The sequence below is a fragment of the Microtus pennsylvanicus genome, chromosome 20, assembly GCF_037038515.1.
Source record: "Microtus pennsylvanicus isolate mMicPen1 chromosome 20, mMicPen1.hap1, whole genome shotgun sequence".
Taxonomy (NCBI): domain Eukaryota; kingdom Metazoa; phylum Chordata; class Mammalia; order Rodentia; family Cricetidae; genus Microtus; species Microtus pennsylvanicus.
In genome coordinates, this window is record NC_134598.1 from 28,951,016 (window position 1) to 28,977,117 (window position 26,102).

The following is a 26,102-nucleotide window of genomic DNA, read 5'->3' on the forward strand; positions in this document are numbered from 1 at the left end:
GTTAATGAGCCTTTCTGTAATTATCACCCAGTTTTTACCAAGTGTGAGTCTCAGTTAGGAGAAACTGCCATGGTCTCCTAAGAATGAAATTCTCCTAGAATGTTGGAGAACACAGGCCAGAAATGTCAGTTCGTTGCCAGAGAGCTAATGCGGTGAGTCACTGGCTGGAATCTAGCGTTTTATTGGACCTCAGAAAAGCTTCTCAAATTTGCTTTGAGAGGCTTAGGAATTCATCTCACAAACCCAAGAGCTTCAAGCTCTGACCAAAGAAAGTGGACGGATTTTTATTTCATGATAAAAATGTTTACAACTTTTTTTTGTTTGTTTTTTGCCTTAGGGATGAAAACTCAGAACAGCCTTCCATGAAGCCTGGGATAAATGAACGTGCTGTCCCTTTGTATCCGACTGATGATCTTCATCAGCACAGACACGAATCAGTATCACATTCAGGTAATAAATAATTACGCGCTCCTTGCTCTGTCAATAACTAATTACTTGACTGTGTTAACAGAACCAGCCTTCAGGTGCACGGCTATTTAGATTCGGGAGAACTGATGGGGGTGTGATTACATTGACCTTTACGATAATTTATCCAAGTCAAACTCTTCACAGACCCTGCTTGTGAACTGGGAGCTCAACAAGCCCCACCCCTTTCCTTTAACCTTGGGAAGTGGATACATCAACACCAACCCCGCTCCAGGTGCGGGTGCCAATAATTAAAACCTTGGCATGGCTCTGCAGGAAAGATATGTAAACCGTTCCAGGCCGGGGCTGTGAATTGATTACCGCCTTCCCTAATCAATTGCAGACATCCTTAATCCTGTGTCATCCTGACAGCAGAGCTGTCAAAGGCAACCTGATGAGAGTCACAAGGTGCAGAGGGCTGAAAGTCGTTCATCTCCCCTGGCATGCATGTGGACGAAGAGATCCTAGAAATACGTTGTTGATAAAAGGAACCATCGGGTTTTGTACCCCCACACACCTTCACATAGACCACACACAAATATTACTCCCCTCCCACACACATGCGCACTCCTGCACATACACATGAGCATGAACTCATGAAAAAAAAAAAGAAAAAGAGAAAAAGAATGACAAAAGACAAAGTAAACACAGCTATGAGCTACTGTCCAATAATAATCAGTTAACAGCCACGGATGGGCGCTTTGGATAACACACATGACGTTGCAGCTAAGATTCTATTAAATAGTTTCCAGTGAATGACTCTTCATCGTACTGAACAAAGAATTTTTGTTCCTGTACAGCCTAGAGCTGCTTCTGTTGCTTAGCAATGGGCTCTACCATACCATCACAGGTTTGGGGTTTTCCCTTCCAAGGCACAGCACACCCCAGGTATTTCCAGACCACTGTACTCCCATGAAAAAGAACCCATAATCATTCTGCATTTCATCTAACAAACCAAAACTCCTCAAGGCCACACACTTTCTTTTGAGGCTGCTATAAATTCACCGTCCTCTTTTTTTTCAAAGTGGAAACTGTATCCTCTCTCTGTGAAGTAACTTGGGGACAGACTGGCCTTTGAGACCAAGAATGGTCCGTCGGCCAATACAGGTACAGAGTTGGGGGCTAGGCATCTTTGTGCGGATGCAAGAGGCATCTCACACAGGGTCTTTGAACACGCTTTGTATGCTGTAAAGTCACAACCATAAGGTACGTACGGACGGTGTCTCCTCTGTGAACTCTGTGATGCTTAGGAAAGATTAACTTGGGGAGAAAAAGCAAACTATATGGGACAGTATGCTATTAGCTGCTAGATGACAAAGCATTCAAGGAAAGGCCCACTACGGATCCCGAGAGGGTGGAAGGGTAAGGGAAAGAGCCCGTGTTAATCAAGTGCCTCCCGTGCAGTAGGCACTTCAAATGGACGATCTCTTCCAGTAGTCGTAAGAGGACCTCCAAGCCACCACCGCCATCCCTCTTCATTTTCAGGAGAGGACAGGAAGTCATAAAGGTTAATTGGCTCGCTTGTAAACAAACCCAGGACTGGGCGAAACAGGAGGGCCCTGGAGAGTGGAGCCAGATGAAGGTCTTCCCACTGCGCTGCCCCTTCCCGCAGCTCTCATCCGTAACGCAGGGCTGAATTCCAGGTGGTGTGGTCCTCAGAGGACACAGCTCAGCTTCAGTTCAGGCTTTGGGACCTTTGTGAATACCCGTCCTTTGGGCCAACAGGAAGTCCCCTGGGACACAGGTAAAGGAAGAAGGATTTCTTTTGATACGGTCTTTGAACAAAGAGGCCTGTGGAATGGTACGGGATTTGTATAGACATAGTCTGACCCACAAAAGCACAACTCCTATTTTGACAGCAGTCGAATCTCTCCCAACCTCACTGGTTCACATTTCTGGCCCAGCTATCTTTCTCCTTGATTGCCTTCAGAACACTCTGGCCTCTTCTGAGGAAACCTTTCCTTGAATTTTATCTCCTACCCTGCTGTAAAGACTTTCCAAGTAACAGGGCGCTTATCACCCCAGACACCCTGACACAATGCCCCAAGGTCCAGAATCGCTTAGGAAAACAGAAGATAAGTTGTTTTCTTCCACGGAGAAAAAGATAAGACTTGGGTGGGGAAGGGTCCCTCACAGCACCAGGCTGGGCTTAGGGAGTGCTCTGCCTTCTTTTATGGGCTGGGTCGGAGCAGGAGACACAGAAAGGGCTCCTGTATTTCTCAGGCAAATACAGTTGATTATCTTCATGGGCCCTGGAGACAGGAAGGACAGAACTCCCTCATGGCCATGTCCACACCATTTCTAAGGAACATTTGTACCATGCATGTGTGTATCGAGAAGTGAAATGATTGTTTTAGGTGTGCATTTGTGCACGTGTGTCTGTGTGTATATATGTGTACCTTGTGTAGGTCATACCATAAAGTCAGGTGTTAGTCTTCAATTTCCACCTTGTTTGAGACAGAGTCTCTTGTTTTTCTGTTGTATCAGGCCAACTGGCCATGAGCTCCCAGGGAATCTCTGCTTCCCATCTCTCGGTAGGTGTGCTGGGATTACTAGTGCTCACTTTGGTTTTTGGGATTCGAACTTGGGTTCTCACACTGTACGGCAAGTGCTCTTACCGACTGAGTGCTCCACCTAGCCCCTGCTAGGTTTAGTTTTGTGCAACATTGCCAACTGTCATGAGAACCTGTCATACACACAAACACAAACCACAAGATACTAACTGTAATTTCTCTGATGGCATGTACCATTGAAATGTTTTTATATTGGTTTTTCTTTTTATTTATTCTTTTCTCATACAATACATCCCAACTGCAGCCTACCCTGCCTCCACTCCTCCCAGCACCCTCCTCCCCTCTCCCTCAGATCCCCTGTTCCTCTTGTTCCCTTCAGAAAAGGGCAGGCATCCCAGGGATATCAACCAAACACAGTTAACAAGTTACGAAAAGACCAGGCACAAACCCTCATATGGATGAGGCAACCCAACAGGACAAAAAGGGTGCCAAAAGCAGAGAAGAGAGTCAGAGACACCCCACACTCTGCACTGTTAGGAATCCCACAGACACCCCAAGCTAAACAACTATAGTATGTATGTAGAGGACTTAGCTCAGACCCATACAGGCTCTGGGATTGCTACACAGGGTCTGTGAGCCCTTATGAGCTCTGCTTAGTTGATTCTGTGGGCCCGGTTCTCCTGGTGTCCTCAACCCCTCTGGTTCCTACCGTCCTTCCTCACTCTCTTTTCCACAGGGTTCCACAGGCTCTGGCTAATGTTTGTGTGTGGGTCTCTGCATCCGCTTCCGTCTGCTGCTGGAGGAAGCCTTTCTGATGACATTGGGCTAGGCACTGATCTGGAGTTCTGGCAGTTGGCTAGGCCTCTGGTCAAGCAGGGGGCTTCCGTATGAGTTGTGGGTACGGTTTATATTGGTATTTATGAAACACTACCACAGAATATGAAGAAGAACGGTAAGGTTTATGCTAGTAATTTTCTTTTGAAGTGCTTGGGATTGAACCCTGGGCCACCATGCTTGCTGAATATGCACTGTACCACGGGGCTACAACGTCAGCATAAAGAGAACGGCTTCCTATTTTAACACGTTTGCTTACGCTTTTTTCCCTTGCTTTTTTAAATAAAAGGACTGAGGGTAAAAAAGAAATGAAGAAGGAAGGTCCTGAGGGCTCCTAACTAGGGTGGAGGAGAAAGTTTATTGTAGATAAAGGAAAAACATAGCCAGAGGCAGCGACACCTGGGGGAGGTCAGAGTGACTGTGACCCCCAGCCAGGAGGGGGGAAGGGGGGTGATGGTGGTGGTGGGGAGTCAGGAAAGTAAAGGCTGGTGTCTCGGTTAGGGTTTCTATTGTTATGAAGAGACGCCATGGCCAAGACAACTCCTATAAAAAAGTATTTGATTGAGGTGGCAGCTTACAGTCCAGAGGTTCAGTCCATTATCAGGAGAGAAGCAGGCAGACGTGGTTCTGGAGAAGGAGCTGCTGTGTGGAAGCCGCTGACTCACTGAGTGTGGCATCTCTGAGCCCTCAAAGCCCGCCTCCACGGTGATATGCTTCCTCCAAGAAGACCACGCCTATTCCAACAAGGCCACACCTCCCATTAGTGCCATTCCCTTTGGGGCTATTTTCTTTCAAACCACCTCAGGTAGACAAAAGAGGCTGGGTAACCAAAATGACTGGATTATATAGGACAGAGCTTCTGCTGGAAGGGACGCTCAGTTTCTGTGCTGGAGTTTGGGGGAGGGTGCCCGGGTAGGGACTGAGGGATGCTGGGAGAACCTGGCCGCCAGGTCTGCTTTGAAATGTTAAATAGGCACCTCAGTCTTTTGACCCAGGTTAGACACCTATCAAAGACCTCTATTTCACTTTGCCGTGCCCCACCCACCCCGCGAGTAATTTAAGTGCCGCCTTCTGGCTTTTTCCTCTGCTGTGCTTAAGAGAAATCGTCAGTGAGCCGTGAGGTGGTTGTTTGGACGGTTCTGACGTGCTAGGTGGACTGGGATGTGGAAAGCTTAGGTAGCTAAAGTGAGGGTGGGTCTGGAAGAGATTAGCATTTGAAATCTGTGACTGAACACAGAAGACAGCCTTCAGCCACAGGGTGGGTACCGTTCAGCCCAGGAGAACGGGACCTAAGAAAAAGAGTGAATACACTCTTCCTAGCTGGAGCATCCTTCCCCCCCCCCCCCCCCCCCCCCCCCCCCCGCCTGCAGATAGCAAAGCTGCTGGTTTGCAGGCCTTCAGGCTACATTGGGAGTGCCAGCACCTCACGTTTTGTCCTTGTCATTTAAAAACTATCTAATCTGCCTTAGCTGTAGAATGAGCTGAGAGAAGAATCTCTCTTCTGGTAGTTGCGAGGGCTGAGGGTGTTAACGGCTGTTAAGTAAGAAGACTTCACTAGACCTTAGCCATATAAGGATCTGTCTTTGTTAGGGTTGCCCCCAACTAACTCGTATAACATAATTATCCTGCTTCTATTAATCTGTGTTCTTCCATGTAGTAGCTATTTTACCTCTTTTCCGTTTCTGTACGTTGAACTTTTTCCTTTTTTTTAAAAAAAATATGTGTTTATTATGTATACAATATTCTGTCTGTGTGTATGCCTGCAAGCCAGAAGAGGGCACCAGACCTCATTACAGATGGTTGTGAGCCACCATGTGGTTGCTGGGAACTGAACTCAGGACCTTTGGAAGAGCAGTCAGTGCTCTTAACCTCTGAGCCATCTCTCCAGCCCCCGTTGTACTTTTTCCAAGTCTCCTGGCATCGCCCATACACCTAGATCCGACTTTCCAGTTTCTCTTTCGCTGCCCGAAAGTCCCACCCATACATACCCCCTGCCTCGCTATTGGCCATTCCTCTTTTTATCACAGCAAACGCAGCAATACACCCTCACACACTGTACAGATATCCCACAGCAGGGAAGCGGAAATAAGAGCCACACAGACTCAACCACTGTGTGGGACACAGAACAGACAGGGAAGAGTTAAGCCTCGTTGACACTGCTTGAGCTGCTAAACCGCTTTGAACTGGTGACCTAATCCGCGGCACAACCTGGGAACTCCTCAAGGTCACCTTCACTTCCTTCCTGCTGGAGCTGGATCCCTGTGTGAGTGCTGTGTGCTTGATTCCAGAAAACGAGAAGAATGAGGCACCGGATATAACATTTATCCAGCCAGCACTCACTGGGCCTATAGCTTAGGCTTGTTTCTAACTAGGTCTTATAACTTAAATTAACCCATATATATATATATTTATACATTTTTAATTGATATTAATTGAGCTCTACATTTTTCTCTGCTTCCCTCCCTGCCTCTCCCTTCCCCCCAACAGCCCTCCTCCAAAGTCCCCATGCTCCCAATTTACTCAGGAGATCTTGTCTTTTTCTACTTTCTACTTCCCAAGTAGATTAGATCTACATAAGTCTCTCTTAGTGTCCGCATTGTTGTCTAAATTCTCTGGGATTGTGGATTGTAGGCTGGTTTTCTTTGCTTTACGTTTAAAAACCACCTATGAGTGAGTACCTGTGATAATTGTCTTTCTGTGTCTGGGTTACCTCACTCAAAATAATGTTTTCTAGCTCCATCCATTTTCCTGCAAAATTCAAGCTGTCATTTTTTTCTGCTGTGTAGTACTCCATTGTATAAATGTAGCACATTTTCCTTATCCATTCTTTGATCCCATTTATATTAATATATGTTTTCTCTTCCATCCTGCACCTCGTGTTTCCTCTCCATGTCTCCTGACATCTCCCTTGTTGGGAGCCGCAGACCCCTGGTTGCCCCCTGACTTTCTCTGCCTGCAGCTGCTCTGAGCGCGAGACCTCACTTGCAGCTGCTCCGAGCACGAGACCCTGATGTCAGGCTGGTGAGTCTGCAGCTGAAAGATCCCGAGAGCTGGGCGTGGTTAAGGATTCCTATATAAGCTGCCCCTGAGCACAATAAAGTGGCATTTGGCATTCTTGTATTAAGGATGACCCTTGACTACATCTCTTTCTGTCTGTCTTTGTCTCTGTGTTTGTCTGTATGTTTTTAAGTCTCAAGCTTAGTTCCTGGCTCACATACCTGTCCTGTAGTGGCAAGGGAGCTATAGGACCATCAGGATTTTGCAGAACTGTTTGGGTGTTTACACTCCTTCATTCCTAGGTACCTCCTCCCCTTCCTTCCTCTCCTGGAATCCTAGCTATACCTCCTATCTAGCTATTGGCCATTCAGCTACACCAATCACAGCATATACCATCACACAGTGTACAAATATCTCACAACGCTCCTCCTCCTTCTCTTCTTCTTCTTCCTCCTCCTCCTCTCCTCCACTTTCTCCTCCTCCTCTTCTACCTCCTTCCTTTTCTACCCCTTTGTATAAACCAGATTTCTCTGTTACAGGATATTTGCACACTGTGAGGATGTTTTGTTGTGACTGGTTTAATAAAAAGCTGAGCCGGGCTGTGGTGGCGCATGCCTTTAATTCCAGCACTTGGGAGACAGAGACAGGCAGATATCTGTGAGTTCAAGGCTGTCCTACAGAGTGAGTGCCAGCACAGGCTCCAAAGCTACACAGAGAAACCTTGTCTCAAAAAACAAAAACAATAAATAAAATAAAAAGCTGAATAACCAATAGTGAGGAAGTGGAGGTTAGGCTATACTTCCAGGAGAGGTTAGGCAGAGAGAGAAACTCAGGGGAATGAATCTAGCGGTTCAGGGGATGCCAGCAAGACACTGGCGAAGTCAGACATACAAGATGGAGGAGATATAATATAAATTAATATAAATGGGTTAATTTAAGTCTTAAGAGCTAGTTGGGAACAAACCTAAGCTAAGGCCAAGCTTTCATAATTAATACATTTTCATGTCATTATTGGGGAGTTACTGGTCCCAATGTAAGTCCAACCCCACTTCTCTGGGACTCATGATGCAGCCCAGGTTGACCTAGAAGTCATGATCCTCCTGCTTCATCCCTCTGATGCCGGAGTGAGAGCAGCGTGTCTGTGTGTTATTCCTCGAAGTTTGTTTTTATATAAGTGAGAGAAACAGCCAGTAGGAACATGACTCGCTGGTGCTGGGCATATGGCTGAGGATGCGTCTGTGGCTGAGATGGGCTAACGATGGCTACGCATCCTTGACATTCCTCTCGTTGAGAAGTGAGATCTGTTTCTTTTCTCCTTGGATCTGAGCTATGGATGAAGAGCCTGGGAGAAAACAGGCAGCTTCTGCCTTTGTCCCTAGAAGCCCTGAGCTTCTCTGGCAGGCAGCTGAGTAACCTGCTGTAGGGGGCAGGGAGAATGCCTGAGAAGACATGGAGGAGAAGAGCGTCCAGATGAACCTAGCCTTTTAGATGATCCTGCCAACAAGCTAGTAAAGGACAGAACCAGACAAAGCCACCGGATGCTATCAAATAGGCTCGACAACAAATACTTATCTAATTCCCTGCCCCAGCAAATGACAGTCTAGGAGGGGAGAGCAAATCCTCCTGAGATTTGCAAGGATAGGATGTTTCTGTTTATAGTTGTGCATTTTGTGTTCTGAGGTCATAGCGGAAAATCAATGAGGGTCATAGTCTATAGCCCTTTCTGCCTTTTCTTTTTCTTTTCAAAAAGGCTGAGCCATTGCTACTTGCGTGGGTAGAAGGTGGGGGCTTGTTTGGGTAGAGACAATAATATTTCAATCCATATCACACTTCTACCAAGCTGGTGTCCAAGCCTCCAAGCATTTATGTATCTGTTATCTAGGAGAAAAGAGACACCCAGAAGCCTTTAGCACCTTTAATGGCTTGCCTCTTTTTGCTTATTAAATAATCAGATTAAATTTTCGTTTTAGCATGAGTGTTGGCTCTTTGTTCAGAACTGTATACTCCCTGTCTAGCTATCACACAGGTTGGATGCAGGACCACTTATCAGCACAAAGGACAGGAAGGGAGCTCTCCTTTTCTGGGGTAAATGGCTATATTTGCTTGTTATTAAGATGTAGCTGAGCTTTTTGGTGAATTGTTATCAGAAAGAACAGTTTAGCATTAATTATGCTAAAACAAAATCCTTATATTTAGCAGACACTGTCTAGGCTTTCAATGGACTTTATGAAATAACGCAAGATAAAAACTTAGTTCATTCAACTCCTTGGTATTACTGATAGCTCATCCTGGCAGAGCCATGGTGATTTTTACTTTTCCTTGGAGAGAAATTTTCAACAGGATTCATGGTGAAGTTCATTTGTAGTCAATATGACCACTTGGTAAGAGTAATGTCCAGGGACTTTTGTGGGCATGCAAATTTTTGTGCATATTTATGATACTAAAGTCTATGGTTTTCAAATATATGGCTACGCTTGAAACAGGCTTATACATTCTTTGTTGTTCATTAAAAAAAAAAAAACCTTTCCACTGGGAGATGTAACTCAGTGGTAGAGTGTTTCTCCAGCGTGTGTAAGGTCCTAGGTTCAACCCCTGAGCAGCTAATATAAATGAATAATATCCGGCAACCATTGAGTTGAGTGTGCATTGGAAAATATAAAACATCTTAGCTCATTCCCCTGGGACTAGGGCAGCCTGCTTCTATTTTACTTTACTTGAACAAGAATCCAAAGCTTGGCTGCTAAATTATTTTCATAAAATAACTCAGTCTCATTTATGCCTGCTATTTGAATTTTATAGTTAGCGCCTCTGTCGCTGTGATAAAACGGACCAAAAATAACCTAGGGAGGAAAGAGTTTATGTTATTATGTGATGGTTTACTCTTTTGGCTCTTTTGGGGGGGAGGGGCATACCATCCAACACCCAAATAAATCACACAGAGGCTTATTGAATGCCCGACCTTTGCTTGGCTTGTTTCTTGCCAGCTTTTCTTAACTTAAATTATCCTGACTACCTTTTTCCTCTGGGCTTTTATCTTTTTTACCTCTGCGTACCTTACTTTCAGTCTTACTCTGTGACTGACTGTGTGACTGGGTGGCTGGCCCCAAGCGTCCTTTCTCCTCCTTTCCTTGCTCTTCCAGATTTCTCCTTCTATTTATACTCTCTGTCTGCCAGCCCCGCTTATCCTTGCTCCTGCCTTGCTATTGGCCATTCAGCTCTTTATTAGACCATCAGGTATTTTAGAGAGGCACAGTAACACAGCTAGCTTCACAGAATTAAACAAATGCAGCATAAACGAAAGTCATAGACCTTAAAATAATATTCTCCGACAAGTTTATTTCGTCTTACTCTTCCAAGTGGTAGTACATCATTGGGCGTAGCCAAGGCAGAACCCTAAAGTCAGGGGCTGAAGCAGAGACCATGAAGGGGCGCTTCTTACCGCTCTGTTCTTCATGACTTACTCACTTTATTCTCATACAATGCAGAACCCCCAGGTCACAGGGGTGGTACTGCCCACAGTGGGCTGGGCCCTCCCGCACAATCATCAATCAACACTGTGCCCCACAGACATGGCCACCGGCCAATCTGGTGGAGGCATTTCCTCAATCAAGGTTCCCTCTCCCTCTGTGACTGGTTTGTGTTAAATTGACAAAATGGAACCAGCACGTTGAAGCCCATACTTTCTCTCTAGCCAGTGACACCTGATGTCAGTCCAGTAGATACTCAGTAGACAACTTAATTATTGAAATGCGCCATTCAGGGAACTTAAGGTTAGTTGTTACTTTGTACTTGAGAGGATCTCAAGAGCATCTTCTTACTGTTAGTCTCTCAGTCTTGCACTGAACTATATCACTGGAAAACCAGTACCTGGGCTGCCTTCTCTTGAGCAATGTATCTGAAGACCAGAAATGTTGCTTGATGAATATTTCAGTACCTTATGCAAAGCAGCATGGGAAAATCACTTAATTTATCTGGTATTTCATATCAAGACTCCTTTGATAAATTCCTGCTTGAACCAGTTCCAGATTCTTCTGTATCTCTGGCATCTCCTGTAACTCTGCCCTTCTTTATCCCAGCATCCTTAATTTGGTTGTCCCTCCTGTACTTCCTGCCTGACTCTCTGCCTGCCAGCTTTTAATTAACCCATGGGAGTAATGCATATTCACAGCACACAGAAAGATTATTCCACAGCACAAGACATGGTGGCACTTATCTGTAATCTCAGCTACTAGAGCTGGAGAATCACAGGTTCTAGGTCAGCCTAGGCAACTTTGTGAGCCTCTGTCTCAAAATAAACAGTAGGGAAAACAGAAAGAAGGCTGGAGATGTGGGTCAGTGGTAGGGTACTTTCCTAGTATATATGATGCCATAGGCTCAATCCCCAGTACTGGATATAGTAAAGTAAGCTAAAGGTTGAACTGTCTTCTTCTCCTCCCTCTCTTCTTCTACCTCTCCTCCCCCTCCTCCATCTCTTTTTGAGACAAAGTCTCACTTTATAATCTTCTCTGGCTTCGCTACATGCACCAAGTTGGCCTTGAACTCACAGAGGTCTGCAAGCCTGTCTTGAGTGCTGGGATTAGAGGCATGTGCCACTGTGCCCTGCTTACTTTACTTTGTTATCTTACTTTATTTGCAAACTCATGCGACGTTATCCTTCTGTTAAAATTTTGATTCTTATTGTATAATGGGAAAATACACACTTTTGTACATTGGAATTTTTCAGTTTGTTGTGACCTAAATCAAGATCTAGTTTTGTGATTATTTCATGTCTACTAAAAGAAGGAATCTGTTTTTCTCTGTCCCTTTGTCACTTTATTTTCACATCTATGAAACTGGAAGAAACCAAACATCCAGTTTCTTTGACTTGTTATTTTTTTAATATTGTAAAAGTAAGGATCAAATTGAAAGACATAAAAATACTCTTTCTCTCTTCAAACCCACAAGGAGTATATCTTGACATAAGTAAATATAAAAGGAGAGGAAATGAGGAAAAGGGAATATCTCTCCTCGAAAATCTGGGTAACAGGTGCTCAATCTTCTTAGGGCACAATTCAAACTGACAGAGAGGGACTGGCCAGGGTGGTGGAGGAGCCACCTGCAGTGATGATTCTGATGTTTGTTTCCTTAGAGGCCACTGACCTTGGACATTAATATAAGTGACGCTATAACGTGGTCCTGAGAAGAACCACAGTGTGCTACCTCGGGTAATGGTCCTCCACTAGGTTGATGGGTGGTGGTTCACTAGTCAGTTAGAGCCACTCGGGTTGCTTAGGAGGCAGTACAGAGAACGGTCCACAGTTGCACCAGAAGAGGAATTTGACGGTCATGGGCATCATCCTAGAGATCTAAGTCATATCCTTAACCGATAGCCCCTAAAATTGTTTACTGTAAGGAGTCCAGCCTTCAACACCAGCTTTAATTCCTATGCTGCTGCTGCTGCTGCCCTCTTCCCTTCTGAGAACTCTCATCTCACTGTTGCTTCCCCACCTCCTGGACAGGGTCATCAACTTACCTTGTAGTCCCAATAAAATGTCAAGTATGTCTAGACACTACAAGTCACCAAAAAGTGCCTTAAACTTGAAAACAAACAAACAAACAAACAATGTGAGTATTTATTGTGCTATTTCTTTTTCCTACCTGTGTGACAATTGTTGCAGCATATTGCTGGAAAAACCATGCCTCCTTTTCTCTCCAAGAAGGCAGAAATGCCTCAGCCATTTGGAATCATGCAGAACCCCTTTACTTATTTGGGTGAAGGTAGCAATTATTGGTACCCCTTATCCACCTCTCTCCCTCCTACCCCAAGGACAACAGTTCCAGAGCTAAAGATACCGAGGAAGCCTCTGTGTAACTCAAGAATAGCAAGAGTAGGAGGTGGCTGTTCGCTGATTCACTGGCAATGTTTTGGCTTCTATTAGGACAACAGAGTCTATCACATGTGATTGTCTGGTACATTGGAAACAGCATGAAATGAGAGGGACTTGGTTAGAATTTAGGTTTTACTCTGTATTGGCTGTGAGATTTTAGCTGACATTGACGTTCCCGAATCTGAGAGTATTTGAAATGTTAAAAGAATTCCTACCACTTATATAAAAATACTGTCATTAAGATGGCGAGTGCCTGTCTAAAAACACTGGAGCACGTTGGCACTGGCAACTGCACACACAATCGGAAGGCTTTGAGGAGGGAGGTTTGTCACTGTTTGCTGATTGAAGTGTTGGTAAAGGATTCTTTTCTTATTCTCAATTACTATTTTTTTTGGGGGGGGGTTAAGCCAGGTATTATGGAACACACCTTTAATCCCACACTTAGAAGGCAGAGACCGGTGGATCTCTGTGAGTTGGAGGCCAGCCTGGTCTACAAATGGCAGGACAGTCAGGAATTTTACACAGAGAAACCCTGTCTCGAAAAACAAAATATCATAAAACAAAACAAAAAAAGAGTTGGTGGGGAAGAAATGGCTCAGCTGTTAAGGGCACATACAGCTCTTGCAGAAGACCTCAGTTTGGGTCTAAGCACCCACGTCTGGTAGATCAGACTTCCTGTAACTCCAGATCCAGGGGATCAGATGACCTCATCTGGCCTTGTACAAAGATCTGTTTTCATCTGTAAAACACACACACACACACACACACACACACACACACACACACACACACACCCTACAAAATAATAAAAGAATAAGCAGCTGGGCAGTAGGCACGTAGTAGGTAGAGCCTTTAATCCCAGCACGCAGGAGACAGAGGAGGCGGATCTCTGAGTTCGAAAGCAGCCTGGTCTACTGGAGCAAGTTCCAGGAGAGCTACGACTGTTACACAGAGAAACCCTGTCTCAAAAAATAAAACACAACAAAACAAAGCAGTTACATCCTTTTTGGTATATCATCCAATTAATTAAAAAAAATGAATTTCCGAGTTTATTAATCGCTTCACGTTATAAGAGTAATTTGTGCATTTGTGCAAGTGTGTGTTTTTACTGGGCATTGAACCCAGGGCTTAGTTGCTCGAGTAACTTTTGACCTGCCTGCTATGTGCAAGGCTCTCATGGAGAGTTTGTGTTAAGAGTCAACGATTTATTTACTTAGATAACCTCTTGGATCATTTAAAGTACTTTTTTTTTTTTTTAAATCTGGGAGAGGGTGCCTCTTTTACCCACAGCAAACATGGCGGAGAAAGCTTTAAACTGACCTTTTGGTCCCTCAACAAAGATGGCTCCCACACTTCCTGCCCTTGCCCTCAACAAAGATGACTACAGTACTTCCTGTCTAGGGCTTTTGCCTACAACAAAGATGGTGTTTATGGCACGGGTTCCCTAACACTTTGGATTCCGGTTGTAGTCTTTTTTTTTTTTTTTTCTAAGATACGTGGTCGCAGACGTAAGTAACAGGAGTCCATCTTCTCTCAAAATCCCCGCGCTGTGGCGACATCGCCCCTGCGCGGCTCTCTCGGCGCAGTTTGCTCTGGTCCCAGCTGGGCGAGGGTTTGGGTGGCGGGGCCGGGGGCCGGGGGTGGTTTTCCCGGTGAAGATCATTCCGCGGGTTCGTGTCCCCTGCACATCGCTGGTGTGACACAAGGACGGCTTTCAGCTGCCCCGACAGGGAGACCTCAAAAGTTCCACAGGGAAGCACGCTGCGGGCTACGGACACTCCCCACCCCTCCCCCGCCCACCTGCCAGCTCAGGACTTTGCAGAGGCTGGTGGCGAAGGTTGGGATCGGGTGTCCCCCGTCTGCGCTCCCTCCGTGGGTGTCTGAAGCCCTGCCAGCCACCCATGTTTGCCCTTGCCTCCCCACCACGACCTTCACTGCCACCCCACTGCACACTAGCCACCTGCGCTCATTAAACGTCCCTCTGTACTGTGACCCAGGTTCTGGACTCTGACGATGTGTATAAGGCTTTCTGTAAAAGGCACACAAATATTTTCTTGAAGGTGCTGGTCCTGCGGAGGGAGGACTTGTCTGTAAGAAAGATCCATAAGCTCGTTCTTACCTCTAGATTGTCCTCCCTGCCTCCCACCGCCCCTCCCCCCATGGCTGGTCAGGGTCTATAACTGTCCCTGGTCATTTTGGCAGCTCCTGAAGGATGGGTGCTGCCCTGATGGATGAAAGCAATATTAAATTAAAATCCGCTGTAATTAAATGCTGTTCTGTGATTCTCAGGGATTGCATTTTATGTGAGGTCTCAGATCTGTTTTCTGTCAGATGGATCTCTTACTGAAAAAGGAATTGAAATAGGGCCTCACAGTGTGGAAAGTAGAGATAGAAACAGATTCCTCATTGGTGTGGTTCATTATGTTTGGAAGTGTTTGAAGTTAACTTGACTTGGCTTAGCTGCCAAGGTAGAAAACACTGTGGCTTGACACTCTCTTAAGATGGGGAGATCTGACTGGCCTTAAGGTGCTTATTAATGATGTTATAGCAGCACTATCTTGAGGGGGTCCATGAGCATTCCCATACCCTGAGTTCTGATTTTGTTTCTTTCCAGGGAGGAATGGATGCCAGAGACAAGCAGGTGCTCCGCTCGCTGCGCCTGGAGCTGGGTGCCGAGGTTTTGGTGGAGGGGCTGGTTCTGCAGTACCTCTACCAGGAGGGGATTCTGACAGAAAACCACGTTCAAGAAATCAAGGCTCAAACCACGGGCCTCAGAAAAACAATGCTGTTGTTGGATATCCTGCCTTCCCGGGGCCCCAAGGCATTTGACACCTTCCTAGATTCCCTGCAGGAATTCCCCTGGGTGCGAGAGAAGCTGGAGAAGGCGAGAAATGAAGCCTCGACTCAGCTGCCCGCCGCAGGTAGGCCTCAAAGAAATCACTTCAAAATGGCTCGGGAATTGTCGCAACTCTGCCCTTTGGATTGAGAGTTGGGTGTTTTAGGGGGGCGGGGGGCAGTGATTCATGAACACAGACGAGGACGTTGGACCGAAAGGGCATCCGGGGTCACAATATGGAGGTGTTAGGAAACTCAAGGGAAGAGGGGAGAGTGAGCCAAGAGACTGAGAGGTTAAGGAGGGAGCCCAGAGACAGCTGAGATATGCTTCCTGGGAAGCCTGGCAAGTCACTCGGGAGGCATGTTCTCATGGGAGAGCCAGGTCAGTGTGAGCCCTTTGGCAACAGGAGCCTTTTGGAAAGTGCAGATGGGAAAGCAGGCTTTGGCCTACTGATAACTGAGGTGTGGGGTGCCAGGCTGCCAGCTGGAGAAGGTCAGAGGATGGGGGAGACAGCCTCTAGGAAGGCACACCCTGCACCTGTCCCTCCAACCAGCCCCTGATGCCCAGGGGATTATTAGTTAGTTTGTTTGTTTTTAAAAAGGCTATTGGTTTAAAGTGGCCTTTAAAATTTCAGCTTTGTTCAGATACCTGGGGCATTTTGTTTTGCAAGGGCAGTCATTTGGGGGTGTGGGGAGGAGGGGGAATTTCATTCTGCTTTTCAAGGAGAATTGGAAATTGTGGTTTTAAAAGAAACAGTTTGGTGCTGTGTGCCCGGAGCTGTACACATAGCTCTTCCCTGTGAGTCCTCTAATGAATGCTATTTTTACACAGATCAGCGAACAGAGGCCTGACCTAGAAAGGCTATTTTTTTAAAACAGGTTGATAAAGTCAACTTTAGCCTTTTTCCAGAGTTAAGAATTTAACATTTTCTGGGTTTTTGATACAGGGCCACTTAAGCCAGTGGTCTTCAGAATTTATTGTTCCTATTAAAAAAAAATGACTGTAACAGAGCGCAGACCTTTAGTCTCAGCTCCCAGTGGGCAGTGCCAGGCAGATCTCTGTGAGTTCGAGGCCAGCCTGGTCTACAGAGAGAATTCCAGGATAACCAGGGCTACATAGTGAGACGTGACTGTAACTATTTAAAAAACGCAAATGCTACCAGTAAATTCCTTTTATTAATTTTTTGCACCACAGGCCTCGTATTTTGAATGGTTTTGAGACCACATGTACTAAGCAATTATAACTAACTCTCTAGTCATAAATGACATATATTTGAGTATCTGACTAGTATGGGCATCCAGTTAATCTAGAAAGACCCGGTAAACATTTAAGTGGAAAACCTAAAAATATCTGTATTCCTAACTTGTCCGAATTCCATGTCCTTTTGAAGCAGTGAAAATGCTGGCTTTTGAGGATCTCTAGAATTTTCAGCTTGGGTTGTCCTTAGAAAATGTCATATTCCGTGTGCCTGAACACGACCAGGGTAAAATATCTCAGGCGTTCCTACCACTTTGTTAAAAGCAGAATATATATATATATATAACATAGAGTCGGGGAGTTGTCAAAAATGATTTGTGCTTTCCTGGTATTCACTTAGAATACTGGTTCTCAACCTTCCCAATGCGGCCACCCTTTCAATATAGTTCCTCACGTTGTGGTGACCCCCAACCATAAAATTATTTCCTTGCTACTTCATAACTTCAATTTTGCTACTGTTATGAATCGTAACGCGAATATCTAATATGCAGGATAACTGACTGATACGTGACCGCCAAAGGGTCGCGACCCACAGGTTGAGAACCACGGATGGAGCAGGCCTTCCTGGCTGCATGCGTTTGGAAATGACAGACCAACCCCAAGCCTTTCTCTCTCAACACGTTTAGTTTACTTATGTGATTATTTTGGGTTCTATAAATAGTTTTGTCGTGGATTGCCCTGGAAATGTGGCCCTCGTTTCTGTTTCTTCAGATTTATTCAGAGAGCAAGAGAGAATTAATAAAAGTGAGAGAGAAGCTGAGGGGAAAGTACTTCTGAAATATATTTATTTACTTTATGTGTGCGAGTGTTTTGCCCGCTTGCGTGGATGGGCCTGGCATGAGCCTGCTGCCCACGGAGGGAAGAGGAGGGGGCCAGATCCCTTGGAACTGGAGTTGTAGATGGTCGTGAGCTGCCGTGTGTGGTGGAAACCAGGTCCTCTACAAGAGCAGCCAGTGCTTTGACCTGCTGAGCCCTCTCTCTAGCCCTGAAAAGTTGCTTTTAAAGGGGAAGTAAAATAAATCAGTGTGTGGTGAGAAAAAAAGTTGAGCATATCTGTATAGAAGCTCAGAAAAACAGAGTTCCCGGGACAGTTAACGCTGTGGAGGTTGAACCGGAAGCCGGATTGACTGTAGGACAAGTGAGCACTGTGAATTGTTCGTTTTATATTAACACTGATAGTGAAGAAGATTCTGCTGTTGGGGGTTTCATTTGTAGAGTTCTCAGGGACAGTTCCATAAACTCATATTAAAATATCACGGTGGTTAGATACTGACTCTTTTAAGTAACACTGAGGATTTAAGTCAGGCGCAGAGGCTAACCCTCCTCATCTGGCTTTAAGGAAAGTGACCCTCCGTCACCATGACGGTCATGGGCTCTAGCCCTCTAGAGCTGTGAGCAAGCCCCAGTAAACTCCTTGTGGATAAGGAAAGCAAGTGACCCTGCAATTGCCTTTGGGAACCCCACCTTCCTAATTCTTACAAATGCGCCATGAATGTGAGGTGCGCCATTCATTCTCTTCACTTGCAGTTTTCTAGCTCGGAAAAATCACTTTAAAAACCCATATTGATTATTGAAAATCTATTATGCGATAGGGCCTGGTGGTAAATGTGTATACCTATAAGTTTTGTGTGTGTGTATGTGTGTACGTGTGTGTGTATGTATGTGTGTACGTGTGTATGTGTGTGTATATGTGTATGTGTGTATATATGTGTGTTTGTATGTGTATGTGTGTATGTGTATGTATGTGTGTATGTGTATATGTGTGCATGTGTGTGTACGTGTGTATGTGAATGTGTGTATATGTGTATATGTGTATGCATATGTGTGTGTACATGTGTATGTGGGTGCATGTGCATGTGTATATGTGTGTATATGTGCGTGTGTATATGTGTGTGTATATGTGTGTGTATGTGTGTGTGTGTTTGGGACTGAGGATGGAAGAAATATATTTTAAAGGAGTTGATACTTAACTGCTTTCTGTTACTTAAGACATTAAATATTCTTAACTGTTTAATTTCTTGGAACTATGATTGTAAAATTAAACTGAGGTTTAGTGAATTGGAAGCTTGTGTGGGTGTTGGTTTTTTCATTTTAGGGGTGTATTGTGGGGGGCTTAAAGCTATGGACCGTCATCAGAGCTGTTTGCCTTCTCACTTATGTTTCTGGAAAGAAAGCAAATGCAGGCAGAGGCCTTTTTTCTGGGACCTCACGTGGTTTTTCTCATGTGGTATCAGAACAGCGTGAGCGGGCTTTGCTTCCTGGGCCAGGCGCACGCACGCCTTGCAGCCTAGCACTAGGGAGGCAGAGGCAGGTGGATCTCTGTGAGTTTGAGGCCAGCTCAGTCTACAAAGCAAGTTCCAGGACAGCTAGAGCTACAGGGAGAAACCCTGTCTCGAAAAACAAACAAACAAAACAAAAAGTCAAACCCAAACAAAAAGGCGTCTTGGATTCTGAGAACTAGAGTCAAGGAAAATAGGGTCTTGTAACACAGTGGCTGTTTCTTACTTTCCCTCACGTTGGCTGTGCTTGTTCTCATAGAACGGGTTTGGTGCCCTGCCCTTGAGAAGCCTGGAGAAAGGACTGGACGGACTCGCTTTCTCTTAGCCTAGCGGGCGATCCTTCCCCAAGAATGACCTGACTTTATTTTTGCTACAGTGTTCGGCTTTCTTCCTCTGGCAGTCTTGGCTTTTTCCTTCTTTGTGTATTTCAATTCTGTGTTTCACTTCTACATTTTGAGCTGCATCAGGCATTCGTGTGTGTGTGTGTGTTAGTTATTTGTCTTTGTATATATATGCTGAATGTAAGTTTTTAGAGCAAAATTGAGTTGTGTCCCATTCTCTACCCCTCTAACTTCCACCCCCTCAGCAAGTCCTCAAACATAGCAAAAGACTACCCGGAATCTTCTGATTGTATCTCTGAATTTTCTCAGGTCTCCCCATCTCTATTTATAAAACAAAACAAAACAACAGCAACAAAAAGTGTAAAAGTCCGAGATGTAAGAGGAGAACTGGTTTGTGTTTCCTCACCCCACAAGCACTCTTACCTTTCAAAGGAATTCTGCTGCTAAAATGGCTTGAGCCATCTTGGCACGGCAGAAGGAACACTTCTCAGGGCGTTGTTACTGTGGCCAAGGTCACACACTAGACATTAGATCAGCAGGAAGTCCTCTCTGGACTCTTGCTGGGTCACTTTAGGAGACTGGACAGCTCTGGGTGTGGCGAGGGCAGCCTGTGGCTGGTGGCCTGGCTTCCCCTCCTGGGGGGCCTGTCCGCCCAGCAGCTCTCTCTAGCGCCTGAGCTAATCTGGCTTGGGAAAGGAGCTGTTCCTGAAGCCCTGGCCCGGCTATCTGATGGGACCTGGTGTAAGCATGGTGGACCGGCTGCTGGGCCACAGGACCCTCTGTTCTGTCTTGTTTGCCCCGGACTGGCTGCTGGACTCTATCTGTGCCATGGTTCTCTCTTATACAGTCTTCCCGGTAGCTCCGCCTTTCCCCTCATCTTCCCTCCGGCTTGGGCTTTGTTTTTTCTCTCCTTCATCAACCAGATTCCTGTTGTATTCTGGCCACTAGTAAGAGGGAAACCATAGCTCTGCCTCCTGCCTAGGTCCTCAGCCTGGTTCAGTGGTGGCCCCGAGGCTAGCCCACGTTTTCAGCCTTGGCTGACCTTCAGGGGGTCATCCCAGTGGACGGTAGGTCCCGGATTGCCCGACTGGCCTCACTGGTGCTGTACACTGGGTTAACTTGCCTATTTCCTCTCTGCCCAGCCTGCCCCTTGTGAGCTGGCCTTGAGTGACCCTGCCAAGCACCGTCAGCCGCTCTCTTGCGAGGTGCATTTTGATTCTTAGGTATACGCTCGGGTGTATTTGACGTTAACTCAGCTATTATGGCAGATGTATTATTACGCACCGCCATGGGTTTATTGGTTTCTGACTTGGGGTTCTCCTTTGGCTCCTCCAGTCTCGCTGTGCTGCAAAGTCTGCCCCCGCCCCCGCCCCGTGATAATTGAGGTGCTGATCTCAGTTTCTCCAGCCTGGACTCTATATCCAGGCAGTGAGACTATTCTGTTAAGCCCCAACATGCTTAGCATATAAGTTCCCGCGCACTAAGGATCGTGAATCTAGCGCGCAGGGCCTGCAGATAACGAAGGCTTTCCTCCCTCCAGTCCTTCAGTTGTGTTGTAGCGATCATGTTAGACGTTAACACATGGGGACACAACACTAAACGAAACCGTGCACATGGAGCTCACTGTGTTCTCCTGGAGGGGGACCGAGGGTGTGGGCAGACGGTTAGCTAATGAAATCACCGTTGCACGTGTGTGGCGGGAAGGTGGTCAGGGAAAGCCTCGGCAAGCCTCTCTGATGTGCCGACCTCACTTCTGGGCCGGATGGAGGGCGGCTACGGGAGAGACTTGCTCCAGGAATAAGTTTCACACTGCACCGGCACAGGCTCCGGCTCTCCGTCACTATGTATTGCGCATTAGACTTGGTAGGGTTCATTTGTGTCTTGGTTTGTTTTGGTTTTTCTAGAGACAGGGTTTCTCTGCGTAGCCCTGACTATCCTGGAGCTCACTTTGTAGACCTGGCTGGCCTCCAACTCACAGAGCCCCCTCCGGCCTCTGCCTTCCGAGTGCTGGGATTAAAGGCGTGCCCCACCGCCGCCCTGCTGTATGGTTCTTGAAATGAATTTAGATCATTTGGGATGTGGGATTAAATAATAGCGGAGCCCATAATGAGAAGCACTTCCCCTTTGATTCTATAGCAGTCCAGGTAAGGATAGAGGTTCCATGCATAAACCCTTGCAGGCAATAGAGTTCCAACAGTGTTTAGTTGCTGCCCGCCCTCCCCTCCCCCCAACACACAGAGTGTGTTTTCCTGCTTGCAGAGAGGCAGAAACACGGGAAGATTCACTACCACTCTTGGGTGGTTTGGGAAAGGAAGGGTCTGTGTAGCTCACACGGCAGACGCTGCACACAAGTAGCTTTTGGCCTAGGCATTGTCATAGGCTCGTTCGATTTCTACCTTGGAGTGCTTCTCATAGGCTCCTGCAATTACACCACCCAGATGAATATGCCACATCTATGTGTTTGTTGTTTTCCAGTGAGTTCTCTCTGGGCATTCGACCGTGACTGACTAGCGTCTGCCGTGGCGAGCTGACAGGAACTGGTTGAGTTTACGGGTTAGCATTGTGAAGTTTGTAACTCTTTATCTAAATACTGTGTTTGCTATTGTGAGGCTCAGCAGGCCACATCCAGATCCTGGTATTTGGGAGCTGGGAGGGACCCGCTGGGAGGGACCCGCCCGCCCTTCATGAGGGACCCGCCCGCCCTTCATTTTCTCTTTCTCTGTGAAAACGGAGGCCCGAGAGATTAAGTCAGCTCGCTCATCATTACACAGCTAGTTCGTGTAATTTATTACCGAGACAGGAATCCTAGCCTACCAGCTCTTGATTTAAGACTCTTCCTGCTCACAATTCTGCTTCCCCGCTGGGTTTGCAATGGAACTGTACGATGGATGCTGCGGTGTTAATAACGGAAAGAGGCTTTTAAACTTCCGTACTAATGCATTTTTGTTGTTGTTGTTAAGAATAAAAACGTCAAGATCCGCAAGTGTAGTGGGTTGAGAGCGCCTTAAAATACCTTGCTTTTATGAACGCTGGTTTGAGTCATCTGCACGGAGTCACGCCGTTCAGGGCTGTGTCTTATCAGAGGCTTTTCCTAGCTTCTGCAGGGCTGACAGAAGTAGAAGCAGACGACTTTTATGAGCCTTTATGGGACTGATGAAATAAGGCATCTGCTGGCAGCTAACTGCCACTCTTTCTAGGAACGGCAAGCCATGTGACAGGTCCTGCCCCAGCAGGGATGGCTCCAATTCACTTCAAAATGCATTTAATGCTCTTTTCTGCTGAGAAAGTCTGACGGTGCCTCTCTCTCTCCCGCCCATGGTGGCAGGGACCATTTGGCTGCCTCCAGTCTCCAGATCCCCTTCGGATGGTAAACCCTGGCTTCTGTTGGAATTACCTGGGGGATTTTTTTTTAATTTAATTTAATTTTACTTTTTAAATAAGAGGCCTGATGTCCAGGCCCTGCTCCTGTCCCAGGCCAATCCATTACACAGTTTCTGGAGGTGGAATCCAGACAGTGACATTAGACGCGTGCCCGCTGACGCGTGTACGAACAAGCCCAGGCACAGATGGCTTCTCAGCTTATTTTAAAGTAGAGAGAAGCTTGAGGTCTGGCCAGCTGGTTAGGTAGGCGGCTCATTTCTTACCATTGACCCCCAAATGTGGGCGCCCCAGAACTATGAATGCCGATGAACTGTTCTTGTTTTCTGTGGGGAGACGCTGCAAGGGGGCAGAAACAGATGACGCAGAAGGACATTAGAGCCCACCTGGTCTCGGTCCTTGAATGTCTTGAACACTTGCTGAAGGCTTTTCCGGAATATCAGACCCCAGGCAAGCGTGACTCTACTGCTGCCATTCAAATGTTGGGGACACACACGTCAGATGCACATAAGATCAAAATCGGAGGGATTTTGCGTTAGCTGTAGAAGTCGGATTTGGGGCAGAACTTGTATTGTTTATTCACTCCTTGTGGCACTTGCAACACCCTCCCCTTGATCTCTGTGCTCCGCAGATGAAGCTCTCACCCTTTGGAGATGAACCTGCTAGCGAGGAATGAGTTAGCTGCTGCTCTCAGGTACAAAGTGAGCTGAAGGTGGCTCCAGGGTGAAAGGGAGGAGGAGACAGTAGTCACTGGGGAGAGCAGACCTGGCTTGCCCGTCCGCCTGTCCGCCCCTCTGCCTGTCTGCCCGTCCGCCTGTCCGCCCCTCTGCCTGTCTGCCTGTCCGCCTGTCCGCCTCTTGGGTAGCAGGCTGTGTACCTCTGATTTTCTTTGTCATTAAAAATGAGTCTGGGGGCTGGCGAGATGGCTTAGGGCTGAAGAGTATTTGCTGCTCCTTCAGAAATCCTGAGTTTGTTCCCAACACCCATGTCTGGTGGCTCACAACCACTGGTAACTCCAGCTTTAGGGGGACCAGCACCCCCCTCTGGCCTTCTGGGCACTCACAGGCATGTGTGCGCCACACACACACACACACACACACACACACACACACACACACACACACACAAACACAGAGCCGGGACTGGAGCTCAGTTAGCACAGTGCCTGTCTGGGAAGCAGGAGGTTGTGAGCTTGATTCCTAGCACTGCATAAACCGGGTCAAGTGTGGGGGGGAGGTACCTGTATTTCTAGTGCTGGAGAGGTGCAGGCAGAGGGGTCAGAAACCAAAGGTCACCTTCAGCTGCACAGCGAGTTCTAGGCCCGAGCTATATGGAGACCTTTATAACGTGGGTGAGACCGTGTAAATACCGGGATGTTTAATAACTCACTTAAGGCTATAGAGGTCTGTGGAGCCAAACTGTAAAGCCGAGGTGCTTTGACTTCAAAGCATGCTAGCTTATGCGCTATACAAACACTGTATCAAAGTAGCCTTTTCCCTTTCCTAGTCTGGACAGCCCAAGTGTATTCCTGCACTCTCGGGCCTTGCGTATTCTTTGCTCTGGCCAGACACAGGTTCTTAGAAAACCTTTTCCTTTCCCCATTGTCGTGGGATTCATTCACTCCTGATGTCCCCTTTCCTAACCTAACTCAGTCCCTTGAAGAGGAGGTTGGGGTCTGAAGCCAGGCCCTATGGAGGCCCAGGAATGGAATCTCCCCATTTCTCTACTCTCTTGAGTCTCAAAACAGACTAGAGCTTGGCCATGATTAAGGGGCAGTGTGGTGTCTCTGCTGACGCTGGAATCAGGTCCCACTTTGCAGCTCTTAAATCATGCTAGCTCCAGCCAGCGGGCGCAGGAGCACGCAAGTGCAGCTGGCGGGGCTCCAGAGAGTCACCAGCCGCCTAGCAAGGTCGCAGTTCATCTTTCTCAGCACGGTTCAGACTTGCAGGCTGCTGCTACAGCCAGCTGCAGGGATGTTTGCTTTACCTAAAATTAATAGGCAGCTGTGTTTATACTTGTTCTTCAGCTCGGCCAGTAAGAAGCAGAGATGTATGTGATTCTTTGGAAGCCCCCTTCCCCCCAAACCTTAATGTGATTTTCCAAATAATAAACTTGAATTCAAAAGGAAGCGTGCCTTCTAGATGTTTCGTGAGGTTTTAGTCCTAGGCTTTATTTTGCTAATGGCATGAAGGGATTTACCCCTTTGTAGGAAGTGCCAGGCTGACAGTTCCTGGAAGTGTCCAGGCTCTGTTTATACTCAGCACCATGGCAGAGAGGGTGGTAACACAGTTACCAAAATAACACTGCTGAGATGGCTGAAGTGGCTGAGAGGACTCGGGCCTCACATTCTCTCACTCAGTCGTCAACACAGACCGCTGCTGTGACTGATGGGGGCGGGGCGGGGACGGGGACACAGCACCTGGGTGTCTGCTGCTTCAGCCGCCAACCTGAAGCCAGCATGTGATCCCACACTTGAGGACTCAGTCCCTGAGTCTGCCCTCACTTCTAAAGCCAGCCGCAAGTTCAGTCAGCTTAGAGATTAAAGCCCTTTTGCTTAAAGGTGGGATCCCCATGACTATCTATCCCTCTTGCTCAGCTAATTTTCTTAAGCTTCTCAGAGAATCGAGAGAAGCATATTTACCAGCTTAGCATAAACTGGTTTATTAAATTATAAACAGTTTATTATTGTGAAGGATAGAGGTGAAGAGGTGCATAGGCCGTGGGATAGAAGGAGAGACACTCTTCCACGTGGGCTACATTCTGACGCCTCCAACTGTAACCTTTAGCCCTCCGGAAGCTCCCTAAACCTCACCTCTTGGAGGTTTTAATGGGCTTCTTTATACCGACGCGACTGATTAAATCACTGCACGGATTCAGGTGCTCTCTGCTCTCTGGAGGGACGGGATTTGAACAGTCGTTGTCCCAGCACTAGGGGGATAAGAGGCACAAGGAACAGAAGTTGGACCTGCTAAGTATCAACTCCCCACTCAGTCTTGGACTTTGAATGACCGTCTCCATACAGAAACAATCAAGAGGCTGTTGGTCGTCAGTCAGCTTAGTAGCGTGGAAAAAGACAATTGCTTCGAAGATCACCAAAATTTGGAAGTTGTACGCCAGGCAGTAGGACAAAACATTATGTATTTTGTGACGTCACAGTAGCAAACTAGAGGCCTGTGGAGTTGAAGCCTAAGTGTAAGGCCATAAGAGCCTGTCTCAGTTCCACCAAGTGTGGATGGGTCTGTTACCAGCAGCAGCTCGTCTGCTGGGACTTGCCTTGCTGCCGTGACCATGGCGGTGAAGAACTGGCGAGGATCTTAGGGACCTCATTTTTATAG

The 26,102-nt window shown here is 46.7% G+C and overlaps 1 protein-coding gene across 5 annotated transcripts in view; it reads left to right on the plus strand.

The window, feature by feature from the left end:
• The first annotated feature begins 341 nt into the window (after window positions 1–341).
• Cradd (CARD and death domain containing adaptor protein) overlaps window positions 342–26,102 on the plus strand; it is a 148,059-nt gene continuing 122,298 nt past the window's right edge. Inside the window, exons 1-2 of one of the 5 annotated variants that reach the window (XM_075954498.1) lie at window positions 342–450; window positions 15,291–15,597. In XM_075954498.1, coding sequence (XP_075810613.1) covers window positions 379–450; window positions 15,291–15,597 — 379 coding nt within the window. In that variant the 5' untranslated portion in view covers window positions 342–378. The other 4 variants (XM_075954499.1, XM_075954502.1, XM_075954500.1 and 1 more) reach the window with 4 other exon arrangements.